At 34.6% G+C, this 16,593-nt stretch overlaps 2 protein-coding genes across 2 annotated transcripts; one reads left to right on the plus strand and one right to left on the minus strand.

Annotated features, from left to right (window-relative positions):
* Positions 1–1,519: 1,519 nt before the first annotated feature.
* LOC143452181 (triple QxxK/R motif-containing protein-like) lies at positions 1,520–3,023 on the minus strand. Its single transcript, XM_076953050.1, has 3 exons — positions 2,688–3,023; positions 2,515–2,600; positions 1,520–2,391 (listed from the first exon to the last, which is right to left on the minus strand). Exons 1-3 carry the CDS (start codon positions 2,743–2,745, stop codon positions 2,311–2,313), a joined length of 225 nt encoding a protein of 74 aa, XP_076809165.1. The 5' UTR covers positions 2,746–3,023; the 3' UTR covers positions 1,520–2,310.
* A 386-nt stretch (positions 3,024–3,409) lies between these two features.
* Positions 3,410–16,536, plus strand: LOC143451357 (rhophilin-2-like). Its single transcript, XM_076951841.1, has 15 exons — positions 3,410–3,570; positions 4,491–4,606; positions 6,683–6,811; positions 7,355–7,433; positions 7,548–7,750; positions 9,001–9,167; positions 9,388–9,575; positions 9,970–10,126; positions 10,714–10,833; positions 11,059–11,153; positions 11,971–12,070; positions 13,410–13,486; positions 13,864–14,004; positions 14,438–14,596; positions 15,357–16,536. The coding sequence occupies exons 1-15, from the start codon at positions 3,532–3,534 to the stop codon at positions 15,714–15,716; spliced, it is 2,130 nt and encodes a 709-aa protein (XP_076807956.1). The 5' UTR covers positions 3,410–3,531; the 3' UTR covers positions 15,717–16,536.
* The last annotated feature ends 57 nt before the right edge of the window (positions 16,537–16,593 follow it).

The raw sequence follows: 16,593 nt of genomic DNA on the forward strand, positions 1-16,593 counted from the left end.
GAAAACGTGCTCGACCTGCATTAACCCTATCCTAACCAGGCTCGCGAGTTTACAAAAAAACTAGGTGTGGCCGACCCCGCACACACATTTTCAATCGTTAATTACTAGAAAACTATACGTCGTAAACTGATCGGATTTTGACAGGTAAGTAGAAAAATCATCTGGCTTCCTGTATACATCATAATTGTAAAACTAAAGAAAGTGAATTTAGTGTAAATTAAGTATTTCTAAAAGTCACACATTTCTAGAAATTCTTCTTGTTACGCCGCGCCCCCGCTGTGCGGAAAACCAGCTGACCGCGAGAAGAGAACGCAAGAGAATAGTTAGTCGAGTTATTGGTGCGTAAATGAGTAATACGCTTCAATGCGGAGAGCAGAGCAAAGCAGAGGAAAATTATGAAAATATCGCAATATCTCAAAAATTACAAAATCCAACTTTATCAAACAAACATAGACAGATAGCTGAACATTTTTTAGGAAAAGTCACCAAATTTCAAGTTTCTACAGCAAACAATGCAACTGTACGCCACGTTTTGCTATGACTGTGTGCGGGAGAAGCCAAGCCTAGTTAGAATAGGGTAAAGGTAAAAGCAGCCGTGGTTTATTCGTTAGACGTTTGAACGTAACTCGCGATTAAGCTACTAAGGTTCGAAAATAAACCGCGGTACAGTGTCGTAGTAATTACTGCGATAAAGGCCTATCGTACATGTTGACTGTATCAGCGCGTGAGATGAAAAGTAGCAAAACTGAGTCGGAGTGTCGGACTATATGTTAAATAAAAGAACTGAAGAAAACGTGTTCGTATGAAAATCTGCGCTGGAAAGATGGCTAGGTGGAGTTTAGGAGAGATTTATTCGGGCAGTTTGTTCAGACTCCGTGAAGAAAATGATTATTCTGATACCTGCTCGCTAAAATACGTAAGAATATCGGATATAAAAATGCTCGATTAATAAAATTGTGATGATAATATAAAATTGCTTGCAAATCGAATGCCGCATAGAATTCTTGTTTACGGAAATCGGCAAAGCAAAGCATTGCGTTACTCTCTGCTTATCGTATTAAGTCGTGCATGCCTGCATTGCGTGTGTTGTTGTTCATAGTTGTTCAATGCGTTACAGTCTACTAAGTTAACCCTAGAAAATGGTCGACTTTATTATGTAGCTGTCCCAATTTTTTATCTTGATGTATTCGTTCAATGAAGCTTCAAATATAATCAGAATATACAGTTGTCATTGTTGTGTAACCATTGTAGTGAGGTGGGTAAACCTTACAGGCTAAGGTACCATATACCACTTTTCATTACAAAATCAACTACGAACTGCGATGCTGATGAACTATTTTGGCAAAACACCAGACTTCAGCACTTAGGTGTTAGCGCCAGCTTGCGGCGACTTGTCAAGCAAAACGACATCACAGGTTGGATTAAAAGTAAAACACACGTTACACAACTGATCCATTTTCTTAAAAAAAGCAAACTTATTGGCGTACAAAATGCTATCTGAGTTATTCTTTGATGGCTAATAAAGTAATCACTAAAACACAAAAAGATCAGAGGATATGCTACGTATTAAGCTCCACTAGCTTATAAGTTTTTTGATGGATAAAACCATTTATACAATAATAAACTCACTGAGTATAGAAAACATTTGTTTTGTAAATTTTTTGTCAAGTTTTATTATGTGTAAAAGCATGACATAAAGTAACACTGAAACCTCGTACATCTTGCACTAACAAATAATAAAGCAGTTAATAAAAAGATAATCTACAGATATTAGCCTAATTATAAGCTGTGTAGACATACAAAACACAAAATACTTCTTATTAAAAAGGCCACTAAATGTTTGGCCGGCTTCACATAAAATATATATCAAGGAAAGAATGAAATCCATACACACAGTTAACATCGACCATTTTGATCACATACAGTTCAGATCAAATACAAAACTAAAACTTACAATTGCATTTGGGTAAACAGAAATAGTTCATTAAAAATCAAAACTTAAACATATTGATTGTTATTTGATTTGCAAGATTACAATGTACCAAAAATCTGAGGTAAAGCTTTTCAAATTGTGTTAATTTTGCCTTCCTGCAGCCAGTTACAATGCAGCTTCTCACACATAAAAATATGCACACTGCTGACAGAGTTGACACGGATATTCTATACTAAGTGTATGGCATTTATCGAAATTAAATTATCCTATAAAATCATTGAAGTTGTTAAGGCACTAAAGCTTCATGCTAAAGATCACCAAATCATTAAACTTATCCAAGGGCATCTAGATTTCATCCACTCATTTATTTCTTCCATTTATTTTTCAAATAAAAGAAAAACCATGAGATATATTGTTGCCAGCAATACAAATATGGCGACCATGACAAGCAAAATCTCCTAAAAACACAGGTTACATTATACTTACCAATACCAGTACATTAGATAACATTGGCATAAATATAGAAATATATACAACCTATAATCTTGGAATTTATTTGTATAAATAGCTAATCCCATTACCTTGACACCAATAGCAGACTGTTTGGCATCTGAAGTGTCTTTAATGGATTTTACTACTCCTTTGTTCCTTCGATATTCTTGCTTACCTAACAAAGTAAAACTAGTCGCAAACTTGCCATGGGCTTAGTTTAGTCGTAAGGAAGATAGTTACCATAACTGACATGACAACTTACCGATCTTTTTGCGGTAAATATCTATATTACTTCCTTTGTTAACATCTTTTCGTGCCATGGCGGCTTTATAATTCAATACGAACAATGCAAATGTCTAATAACTATAGAATTATAGAATTGGTTATCTGCAGAGCAACCAAGAAACAATAAAAAATCTACTTTAGACATACGTTAGCTAAAAGAAATATAGCAAAAAAGTATATCTAGCCTTACATTCAGTCTGATTCAGAGCAAATAGTCTAGGAATAGGCCTAGTACGGTTGGCTGTAGTTTTGGTTGACGCAAAAAACATAAAAGAAATCAAACTATCTGCAAAGCATAATTAAACAGGCAACCACTGCTACAACTGGGCCCGACAGAATCAATTGCTATAACATCAACACTCCTTCAAATGTATGCTGCACTGCTACAAATTCTTCTGTCTGACACGTCAAAAAAACCTTTTGGGGACATACCCTTTGTTGTAATGGAAACTGCTTCAACGATTTATCGTAATGAGAAATTTTTATTTATTTAATTTTGTTATTTTTTCTGTCTAAACTTGTGATTAGAAAAAACAAATTATTTTGTATTAATTTTAAATACTTATTAAAGCCTATAAGTCAAGACCTATGTTTAACCAAATGTAAACTTACAACTGCTCACAGACATCTTAAGGTAACAATCATCGCAAGATGTGTGCAGAAAAAAGGCAATGGCGTCTCTGGTAACCTATTTTTGTCCAAGCATTTATAGGAGAATGGCTAGATCGGCAAAGTGAGCTCATAGTGAGGTATGTTGTAACGCGTGTAGTGGAAAATTTGTCTTCATTGTTGCAAGTTTTTACAAGCACAACTATTAAGTTATGGAGGTTCTTACAAGCACATCACCACCACCACGCAGGGTAAGTGATTTTACCTAGTCCACTTGTATAAGTTTTTATTTAGATCAATTTCTGGTAAGATCTGTGTTTTGGGCGCGTGATTTAAACAAATAGGTCATAGAACAACAGGCCAATGTAGTGTTTTATTGTTTAGTTTTTTGTTTTTAAAAGAGAATTGAAGTAATTTCAAGCTGCAAATTGTTTGTAATTAATAAGTGGCACACTAGCCTCAATCTGAAAAGTATGACAGTTTTCGACAAGAAATTATGCGTACAAAGACGCAAAGTTTGGTATGATAGCGTGCACTGAAAGCTCAATTCTTTTTTCATTTATTATAGGCTAAATTGGCGTTCAAATAACCAGCCTTTCTTTGTTTATTTATTATAAATCGACGTGAAGATAAAAACGTTTGGCGTGCATGTTGATGAACCTGAAGCGTGTAAATGCCACACTTTCAATTATGTCACTAGGCTATTAATAGTTAATTTTTATGATCAATGATATTTTTTTTGATTTTAGATTATATTTTTTAATTTTTAGATTTTATGTACTTTCTACTATTGTATTGTATTTTGTTTTTTACTTGTTTTGATCCACAGCAGTTCTTATTCTTACTAGGTGTAAAATTTTTTGTCGGCAACATGGTTTTGTATCAAAATAATTTTAACGGTACCGAAAAAATTTCCCATAGTTTAGCTTAAGTATTTTATTTGTTATCTAACAGTAACACTGGAGTCAGTTTCAGTTTGCTTCACTAGTAAAGTTATTATGTAAAATATTTAAGTTTTTTAAATTTTTTTAGTATGATCTTAAGGGTACAAACTTGACACAAAGTGTATATTATTACATTTGTATATATGACGTAACCTTAATTTTAGTTAAAACATAAATGGTACATATTAAATGTGTATAGATATATATACTATCATTTTATTTTACAGGGCTGTAATCCCATCTTAGCTACTCAAAGAAGTAAACTTCAGAATCAAAGAGCCCTTCTTAATCAGAAATTGAGCAAACAAATGAGATTGAGAGCCGGCGCAGAAAATTTATTCAAGTAACTTCAAAATTAAACTGTTTTTACTTTTTTATTAATTGCGCTCAATTAATGTTTAAAACTTTAAACCTCTTATTTCAAAGTGCTATGACCATTATCAACCAACAGTTACTGATTTAATAATTTAATTTGTCAAATAAGTTAAAAAGTGCCTTAAATTTTTTTAATTTTTTGCTACATATATTATATATGGTTTGTTATGTCTACGTGAAACATGTTGAATTTTAAATTTTGATAAGCTTTAAAATTTGATATGTGTTTGGTATGAACGGTGACACATGCGTAAACTACGCAGATATTTCCAGTTCAAAAGCTTATAAACGCCAAGGTGTTTGATGAAAAAGCGTAGTGACGCAATGTGTTTGCTTAATCTTGGGAGAACGTCAGGGTGGTTATAGTGCGCTGTAAAGCGTCAGACTCAAGTCTGACTCAAACAATTACTCTTGATTGCGTTGCTGGGAAATTCATGTCTGTGTGTACACGTAGTATGAGTACAGTAACAATGTAAATAACTATGCGTCGCAATTAGCACGTAATCATCCTAGTAAACATACCTTTCATTGTTGGATTTAATTAGAATCGTTTTCATAACAAGGAAACAATGCTTGTATATGCCAACAAATGATGTGCAGACAGCTTGTACAAATACTACGAAATATAGGCAATACATTATTAGTACTGCATGGGAAGCTTATGAACTGCTGTGTCAATTTTCTTGTTTTTTTTTGTATTTATACATGTCATTTTAATTATCAAAATACGCATTGTTACTCGTTGCCATAACATTATTTTTTATGTTAATTCTTAGCTAAAACTTATCCAAACTTGTACCTGCATGTTGCATTCAACTACCGGTAGGTTTCATTAACATCGCCTTGGGTGTGTACTTTTTGTTGCATACATAAACACTTAAAACAGTTTTTTTAAACTGCTGTTCAAGATAATAACGGGAACAATTTATTGAACTGCTTTCTGCATTGCCTCAGGCTAACCTGCTAACCAGCAATTTTGTTAGTGATCACAGTTCCTTGGTTTTTCTTTGTTAATAATAATAATAATAATAATATGTTGGTTGACAATGTTGTTATACAAAACTCTTTGCATGAAAACTAAACCTTTAAAATTTATTTCACTTCTATTAGTACAGTGCACAGTTAACCAATGATTTCAGAGACAAAACTGGTTGATAAGATAACTTACAGCGGTTCGAAGGCATGAGTCATTTATTTGTAAAAGATTTAAGATTGTTCAAAGATTATCAAAAATATTTACTTAACTACAATGGAACTTTTTCTAAATTTATAAAGATCGTCCAACAGGTTTAACTTTTTCATCAGGGTTAATAAAGATTGGTTTTATAAAAATATTAGAAGTTTAAAACCTGACATGCTGGGAAGCAATAATAAACATTTACTCACTAAGTTATTTGCAGTCTTGCGCTATACTTATATATACTGGTATAGGTGTTGCATTCACTTTAAAGTCCACTGTCCAACACATTCAGTAGGAGACATTGAATGCTTTTTAAGTGATCAGTCATTTCTATTATTGAAACAACAAATAACTCCCACACAAGAAAATGACCTTTCTGCCGATAGATTGAATGTAATCCATAATTGAGTCTTCTATCTTAAAAGTTGATTATAAACTGAGTCAATGAGAAAATTGTTTATGTTTATAACAATAGAACAGTGAAACTGGTCCATGTTGATAGTGGTCTCATTCATACAGACCCTATTACGCTTGTTATAAACTACTCTGGTAATGTGGCTGAGTATATTGTTACTCACAGAGTTGGTAATTAATACTCATGAAGACAAGTTATAATCACTAAGATTGTAAAATTGATCTGTCTTGGCAAAATTAAACGGTCTGTTTCAATCACATATCGCTCTTTAATGTAACTTGATGTATTGTTATGACAGATGGCATACCACAATACACTACATTGTGAAATAGAATAAATATATATTTTCTTGGCCCTGTTCTTCTATTTTTTTTACTTGTTCATGTGTTTGTCTGTATCCTAGTAGTAATTGGGATAACATAATAGTATGGATTTGTTTTTGTTTTTAGTGCGACAAGCAATCCAAAAATCCGAGAAACAGTCGCGCTTGAGCTCAGTTTTGTCAATTCAAACTTACAACTTCTCAAAGAAGAACTGAGTGAAATAAATGCAAGCGTCGAACCTTATCAAAACAAAAGGTACTGTATATACTCCAAGTGCAATGGTGCTGTATTGAAGGTAGACAGTAAATCAAGAAGGCCTTTTATTTGTTTGTGATTGAAATTATTCAAGTACTGTGGTACAGGTTTCCTTTGATGTATTTTTTCAGTAAAGGTATTTTTAGCCACTCTATTTCTAAACCATGCCAAACTGCCCGAATCTGCCAAAGACCCCTTACCATCATTAAAGTGACATTATGTAATGAGCTGGAAGTTGTTTTAGCACCTCTTCAATGCACTTAGGCTAAGCATACTCTGTGCCTTGCCACTTTAACCACTATTCTAGCCAATTAAAGTTTTAAATATTTACATTTTTGGGATGATCCAGGCTGTTCTATTTTTTATAACTTTGATTAATAGTGTGATTTATAGTATTAATAGTGTAAAAGTGTGGTTACTTCATCTCACATAGTAAATATTCAACGTTAAAAATATTTTTGGTATTAGTACAAAAGTAATACAATAAAATGCATTTTAGAAACAAACTGAAAAACTAACGGCAACTATGTTTTCAATATACAGTGGGAAAACAGTCAGTATTCCTATGATTCCACTTGGATTAAAAGATACAAAAGATCTTGAGTTTGTGGAAGTTTTCCAGGTAAATATGCAAATATATTTCCTGTACTTGTATGCCTGTACTTGTATGCCATTCACAATACAAGCGCAGTGTAATTATAGTTCTCTATATCATCAAGTTATTTTGCGTTTTTAGAACTACTTGTCAGAGCATTTTGGAGAAGACCCCACTAGTTACCATGATGAACTTGCCGACTTTGCAGACATGCGAACTTCCATACGGACGCCCTCTAGGACGTATGAAGGCGTCTCGTTGCTTCTTGAATATTACAACCAGTTGTATTTTCTTGAAAACCGTTTCTTCTCACCCCATCAACCACTGAAAGTTTATTTCCACTGGTGAGTGATGAATGAAATGGTAAACGCTTGTAAAGTAGCATTTTAATTGTATATATTTCTCAGTTTTGCGTTATATCCATCATTTTCATATCTTATCTACTTGCAATCAATCTATATTTTTCTAACGATAGTGCTGTCCATTGAAGTGCGAATACAATCATTGGCAAATGCAGTCTAATCTAGTTACATGGCGTCCAGTTAATTTTTTTACTTGTTACATAATTTTGTTTTGGTGTTATGTCCATCATTTTCATATTTTCCCTCTCTATGCATACTATATACATGCAGCCAATCTATTTTTAATGTAATAGTACAGTGCAAATAGTTTGCAATTATGCACTCTAACCTAGTTACATGACATTCAATTTATAGAAACCTAATACGCACAGTGACTGGTGTTTTTACAACCCTGTCATACAAAATTATTTATTATTTATATCAACAATTAACGTGATAAAATTTTCATCAGCAAATTACATGTAAATGTTGGCGTGAGTATTTGATGTAGATAACGTCGAATAACACCAGCATAAGATTCAGAGGCATGTTGGAATTTAATGTGCAAACAATTGAATTTTTTAAGGCGTATAAATCTGATAGCTGTCATTGAACAAGGAATTCCTGTGTTTAACTTTGGTGGATAATCTCTCCTTTTACTACTCCCTCCTGAGCAAAAACCATTGTGAAGCTTTAAGGAATGTCTAGTGTAAACTTAGATTGCGCGACGTTTATCCAATCCAAATTTCCGCAGTGACCTTTGCGTGTAATTAATCAAACCACATCTTCAGCATCTTTTAAAACTTATCAAAATTTAACTTTTGCAATTCCATGAATATTTTTGTTTGTTCAGTTGTTATAAGCTGGTTTTAATGAAGTATATTTCATTATTGAAACTGGTCAAGTCGAAATTACATCACAAACTACAGTAAATTTTTTCTGTATTTTGTTTGTTTTTGGAAATGATAAAAACACACACAGTCATGCCTAAGGTGTTGCTGCATAATTTCAAAAGAATTAGTGGTTTTGCGTGATACTATCATTAGTGGCTTAATCTAATTTTACAAAAATGCAGTTACCACCCGCACAAATGCAAAAAAACAAGCGTGTAGAGATAAATGTGGTATCATTGTTGGATCAGGACAGATTTAAGTCTGTTGCATATGTTAGTTAACTGTATACTTCAGCGGTTAAAACTGCAATGAAACATGTTCAGTGAAAGCTTCAAATTGTGACAAACCCTTTCAACACAGGTACGACTCCATCACTGGTGTCCCATCCATGCAGCGTTCGGTATCGCTGGAGAAAGCCAGCATCCTCTTCAACATTGGAGCACTTTATTCCCAGGTTGCGACCAGAGCAGATAGAACACGGAAGAAAGGGGTGGATGTTGCTATAGATGCTTATCAAAGGGCGGCAGGTTTGTGAATATAAAATTAAAATTATGATTTGAATAATATTTATTGTTACAATTGCATTATCTATTACAGAACTATTATTTTAACTTAAATATCTAGTTTTCGTGGTCGTTTTTGATGTTTTATTGAACTTGGCACATATATCTTGTGATTGTGACAGTAACTGCTACATAACCAAGCAATTAATATACAGAATATAATAACTCCTTATTTTATTTGTAGGTATTTTTAATTACCTGAGGACAAACTTCAGTAATGCCCCATGCCCTGATTTAAGTCACTCATTTCTGAGTGCACTCACATATCTTATGCTTGCCCAAGCCCAAGAATGTGTTCTTGAGCTTAAAGTCCTGGGAGGATTTGAAATTCAGCTGGGAAAGTGCGCCTCCATTGCGCAAGAAGCAATGAAGGTAACGTTTTATTTCAATGGCTTTATGACTATTCATCAATATTGTATAACTATTCTAACAGATTGTGAAACTTTGCTGTACAGTATATGTTATGTTTTTATAGGAGTTTTATTTATCTAGTTTAAAATAACACAATTGGGTAAGAGCTAAATATAACTTTGTCCGCACTTCAGTCATAGCTTTTATGTCTCTTGTTGATTTTACCGTTTTGTGTATTACAAACACCATTTTACACATTCAACTCTTGCAATAAACGCGTGGAAAATGTATTCTTACCAGTAATAAAACTGTTGTAGTGTGTGCAACATACGTTCTACCCAGTGTGTGAATTTTTCTCAGGAATGTTCAGTACGTTGTTGCAACGTGGTTCAAGTAAGTTTTTATTGTTTTGTAGGTATCTGATAAGTACAGCTTGACCGAGAAATCTTTTAACGTTGAGTCGGTGAAGACATACGTCCCGTATTCGTGGATAAACATGGTCCAAGTCAAATCCCACCACTACAGAGCCTTGTCTCATTATTACGCCGCTTTGGGTTTGCTGGATCAGCATGGTAATGTCATAGAATATGTTACATTTCCTGCGTTATGGCTTGCTTTACAATGTACATGCCTGTAGTTTAACAATGTAAATTGGGTCATCATGCGGATTATGTGACATTGGCCTTCTGGATTTTGTGTTGTGACTGTATGACAAAAATTGCTTAACTTAAACAGACTTGTATTTGCATATTAATTGACTTTTTAGTTATCTTAAACACGTATAACAAAACAGCTGATTGTAATTTGCAATATTTTTGAGCAGCTGTTAACATTTTATAGCGGTGATGAAAAATTTATGCATTTATTTTCGTTTTCTCAAACACTATCTTGCTAGAAAGCCGATCTTTTGTGTAGTTTGAGGCGTGTTCATGAAATATGCATATCTTTTACTGGCTTCTAGAGAGACCATCTGTTTGTTCAGCAATTGCACAGCATGATAACAAGCATAAACATTTATAAACAAAATTAGTCATTTTATTAAGAAGCGCTTTTTTGTCTTTCAAATAATTGGGTCGAAACAATTAACGATTTCGTAATAATGCAGGAATTGTGTCGTTTTTGTATTTGCTTTAAAATCGCAAGTTGCATATTTTTCTAGTGGCTGCCGAACCAGTTGAAATTTCCAAACTATTATCAACGCTGTACGTGGAAGTGAAAGATGAAGGTATTCCTAAACCGGAAGACGCTGCAAAGAGGAAAGAAGATAGGAAGAGACTCGGTGAGCTGGGCAACTTTTTTTGCAAACCAGAAATATCAAGTTCATTCAGAATTATGTGAATTGTGATTATAGGACCTATATAATAAGTATAAGTAATAAGTATACGATACTAAGTATAAGTTACTTATAGTATACTTATGATAAGTATAAGTATTCTATAAGTAACTTAAACATATGCAGATTCATATTTACGTTTGAGTAACTTACGTGTTTATATCTATATAGGAAAATCTCACTTACGCCAAGCCATCTTTCATCATGAAAGAGCTCTCCAGACGCACAGTCTGTGCAAATTAATGCGAACAATCGACATACTGAAGGTTGATTATAAGTTTGTTTTCTAAATGTCTTTGTGTGTCATTATTAATAAGTTTGCTTCAAGTTCGAGATCTTACATACGAAAGCGACAAATAAGTGATATCTACAGGCTTGTCCATGGGAAATGTCCCATGGGATGGGATGGGATGGGACAGCACGAATTGCAATTCCCATGGCATTGAAAATTTGCTAAATGAGCACAGTGACTCGGAATATGAGTACCAATGATAATAAATTGTCATAGATAGACAACTTTTCTGAACTTTAAAGTTAACAAAGTCAATAAATTTTGTCGTTTTGTATCTCTCTTTGTACATGTAGTCAATTCTAATAGACATTAGACTTAAATTTCCATAAATTTAATAACATTTATTGAATTGTATTTTGATGGGATGGCATGGGATGGGATGGGACAGGCATGAATTGCTATGGGATGGGATGGGATGGGATGGGACAGAAAAAAATGTCCCATGGACAAGCCTGGATATCTACTGTTCGTAGATCACGTATCAGATTGCGTAAATCAGGCAAACATAACTTGTCCATATGTACGATTTCGCATGAACACACAACATATCTATGCGTGACAATATTTACCACGGACTAGCCAAAAATATTTACCTGTTTCAGATATAGCCGTAGATGCTTCTGCACCACGTCTTGTATTTATTTGCGATCCTATGGTGATAGGTTTTAGGCCTAAGCTGTTTGCTTAGACGTGTTGTTTTCTACTGAGCTCATTCGAATAGGTTTGATACGTTTTTTGACAATACTAAAACACGTCATTGTTGTACACCGTGTTATTTTCTTTTTCTACAGGAATACCTTCAACACGCCCATAACCGGTCATTGTCAAAATTCGCTGAGGTTGATACCGAGGAGGATTTCTTCGCGCTGGTTGTTGCACCAAATATTTTTCGTAAGTCGCCTGAATTCTTTATGTGCGAAAAGTTTCTTGAAATTTTGCCTCTGTAAATGCTTGGGAGCTCGTACAGTGAAATGCGTGGATCCACTTATAGACGACAAATAAGTTATATTTTGAATCAGAGTGCAATTCATGGAACTAAATATTTAGATTTGGATAAATAAGTAAATTATTCATATAGACTTCCAGTGACTATCCTAGTGCACTTAAACAACACAGAGGTATTAGGTTGAAAATATTTTAAACACCATCGGTTGTTTCACATCCGCTGCTAAGTGCCATTATCAGATCGTAACTCATCAAGACCTACCGGAAAAAAGTGTTTTACCAACATACTTCGTAGGTCATGAGTCAAAAAAATTTATTCCACTTCATATTTATGACGTAAAACTTGATTCTTGAAAAACCACAATGTACTTGTTTCAATAACAAAGACAAAATACATGTGGTTTAGAGTTGAGAATGGGGCCGTGATGCTGACATTCAAGTGTTAGTTTTTATTTGCTGAGGTTCGATTCCTGTAAAAAGTACAAAGTTTTCTGAAAATTTAAATCTCCAAAGCTTTGATATTTTCGATGAACAATCCTAAGTAAGCTCTCTAAGCAAATACGTTTTCTGTTGATAGACCTTTTGTGTGCTTTGTCCATAAGCAATAAAGTTTTTCTTCAATGGCGGAAATACCTTTCAAGTGGCTTGGAAGAGATAGCGCAACGGAAAATAGGGTTTTATCGATATACCAGAACTTATTAAAATATCAAACGTCACAGGAACAAATAAAAAATAGCTTTCTTATAAATTACAGCTGCGTGCCGGCTAGCGTGAATCGATAGCATTTGCTGTGAAAATGTCTTTTTTTTAGTTTCCGAATACCATAAAAATTTACAATGCTTTAACTTGACCAATATCAATGTAGCATAGGTATAGCAAGTATCAAATTGATTAAATATTTATTTAATGTTAACATTTGAGTGGTATGGCCGTAGATGAAATAACCACATTTACAATGTGTCTTACAAGTGTTTCTTTATAAAGTAGTATAGTGTAACGGCATTACTGCTCAGATAAACATATTTGCTTAAAAGATTTCTTCCTTAAACGTCGTCCTCTACCTGTGTACAAAATGATGTCACAAACGTGTTCATTTCTTTGAAGTTGTATTAAGCCTACGTTGTTAATTCGTTCAATTTTATTGCACTAGATAATCATGTTATAGCATTTCATTATTACCTGCATGCAACTTACTGCTTTTAGATTCAAGACAGTCTTTTAAACATTTATTAAAAGGATTCGTCCAATTCGACATCCAATTAAATATATTTACATTGTGTTTCAGCTTTTACTGAACATGATTCAAAAGCAACACCGCCTGCATTTGGCAGCGTCTCATCAACCGATATCTTCAAACGCTTGGTAAGCGAGTTGCTTAGTTACCATCGCTCCACAGTGTTAGATTGCGACCGTAGCCTCAGCTATAATTTACTTGGTTTTAGTTTTTGGACTATTTCACAGGAAAGAAATTGTTCGTTTGAAGCCATTTTTCACTTTTTTTTCTTCATCTAACAAAATGTAAAAAACATAATAACCCAAATCTATCTTGTAATCTAACTCTAACTTTAACTTCAACTAAACCCTAAATAGCTAGAATCAACCTTTTGCATGTCCATTATCCTAACCTAAGCGCCTATCTTTAACAATGGGCTGCTTGAAACACATACCGTAAAATAGTCATTTTCATGTGATGTTGAATATATCGGAGTCATCATTCTATTGACTGTAATATTTTCCAGGGTCCACTAACTGTGTTTTCCGCTCATTTTCGGCTCGGTTCACCGCGAAGCATTACCCTGACCGACAAACAGGACAGTTGCGGCTTTACCCTGCACGGGAATTCCCCTGTTACCGTTGCGACCCACGACGAAACGGCCAGGGTGAGTGACATATCCAAACGTTTGCACTATGACGTAACAGTGCTGCTTACTTAATGATGCAACGATCGAGCGATCACTCAAATAATCTGATCCCTCTAATCAAATAGGAATTTGTGTGGTATATTTAGTCGGTGGCGTAATATGTAAGGTAAACGCCAGTCCCTAATATACGTTTGAGGCAAAAGAGATTTCGTTCAACGACAGCATTCGGGAAACATGTGTGAAATCCCTGTGATCTTACTCAAATATTTCAGTAAAATGTACGTTGGAATTCCGTATATTTTATACAAATGTCCGGTATTTTGTATTTTCTGCAAATAAATGAGTATTGAATCAGGACGCGTATTTACCCGGCATCTAGTTTTCATCTTCCACGCAACATAACATAAAACATTGGCGTGCGGTTTCAATCCAACTCTCTTTGTTTATGCAGAGACTGGGGCTACGAAACGACGATATCGTGATTTCGATTGACGACGAAGACGTCAAATGGCGTGACCACAACTACATTGCTGACCTGATATCAAAGAAAACAGGCGCACCCGTTGTTATGAAAGTGGTCACCGTACTAGGACCAGTCAGCAGTGCCCCTGTAAGTATTTTTGTCTGATACGAAGCGGCTTTGCTCCGTCGTTGATTGACTGAGTTTCAAACAAGCCTAAACCAGCTCTGACCGCTTCAAACCAAACACGCACTGGAATCGCAGGAAGTTTGGGATGAATTTTATAAGTTGTATGTTGTTGCAAGCGCTTTGGAATGCGGTGATATGATAACTACAAAAGTCTATTGACGCCATTGCACCTGGACTGTTACGTTATTATGCCTGGTATATTAAAGTTACTTGTTAAAGATATTGAGTTTCGTACAGACCGTACAACAACGTATGGTTGTGCGATTATTTCTCTGTGTAAAAACATGTTTTCTCATCATTCACAGGCTATTTGCTACTTCTGTGCGTGTCACAGTATGCATCGTTCACTTTCATCGCCGGCGTATTCATGGTCATTCACCGCTTAAGTAATAAAGCTTGACTATCAGTACAAAAGTTGTGCTTTGCCATTTAACAGCTCATTAACTACGCATTACACCGTAACCAAAACATAACTGCTACTAGTGCACAGCCGCGTAGTGCTAAGCTGTAGACTAGAGCGATTGAAATTACTGGAACGTTTGAAATTCCTGATCGAAATCACTTGTTTTGACTTAGAAAGACATTTTCAAACGAGCTTTATTGTTCTACAGAACAACTTTTTCTATAGAACCGACGTGTAGCGTTTTTAAGTTGAACACACGTCTGTGTTAACTGTTAAGTAATCACTGGTTTTTACAACTGCGAAATATTTTTATTACAGACCTCTGGACTTGTCAACGGCGTGATAACCGATGAAAACCAAATGCATTGCAACAACAACAGCAACGGCAATAACAACAATGGCCTTGTCAGTCAAATGAGAAATGGAACCAACAAAAGAAAAGGCTCGATCAAAAAACGTTATTCTTTCGGATTCTTCCAAGGCATGAAATTGCGGCCTAAATCGAATCGTTTTTCGACGGTGTCTGACGTCACGTCCGGTAAGGACGACGTTCAAAACGACAAACGCTTGGTTTCGCTACAGCGAACTTCGACCAGTTCAAAATCTTTCCTTAGAGCTGGGGGTACTGTATTGCGTCAGAAAAAGGACCTATCTTCTGAATACAGGTCGAACTGTTAAAGGAATTCATGGTTACTGCGGTGTGACAGTGTTTTTCACAGCATATTTTTCCGTATTTGGGTCAACGCAGTACGATTTTGCGCTTACATAATGAATTCTATAACCTGATAATTATTTCGTTGGACACGCGGTATTGATATTTGGTGTTATCGTTTTAGTTCACATTTCACGTACTGTATTTCCCGTGTGTATGTGTACTTATTTTCCACAAATTATTATTTTCCTCTGTTTTATCATGACGTACTACTTTCTCAAGACTTCCCGGTAACGTACTATTGTTCCACAAGAATTTTTTTTATATTTTGCTTGACTATATACATTCGTGTCTGCTTTCATACATCTTTTTGCACTGCTTAACTAACAGATTTGGACCATGAAAACGTTTCACTTTAGTACTTTGTACACAATTTACTTGTTAATATTGAGGGTATAATCATGTTTTTAAGTGTTAAACGTACATTGATCGAATGTACTATACTATGAACTGACGTACTATGGTTTTAATACGTATCCGGTTACGGACCGTACTTGTCGTAAACATACTTGCTTTTCAATTTACTGCCGTTATCGCTTCAACCACTCTCAGTTAATGGTGTGATGGTATTGATAATTTTATTCACATGAATTATTGTTTCAGCTTTTAAAATTGCCAAATGTTATTGTTCATCTACGTAAGAACCCATATTTTAGTTGTCTGCCAAAATAACCAAAAATATTATGGTGTTATAAATGCTTTAATATCTAATAACTTCTGCATTGCTCTTTTGTCTTATATCTTGTTATTTTTAGAAAATACAAATGCTTTTAACCCTTAAATTAACTCAATTATAGGTCTGTATTCGTAGTGGCAGTTGGACAAACGTGAAACTGACAATGA

The sequence above is a fragment of the Clavelina lepadiformis genome, chromosome 4 (assembly GCF_947623445.1).
Source record: "Clavelina lepadiformis chromosome 4, kaClaLepa1.1, whole genome shotgun sequence".
Lineage (NCBI taxonomy): Eukaryota > Metazoa > Chordata > Ascidiacea > Aplousobranchia > Clavelinidae > Clavelina > Clavelina lepadiformis.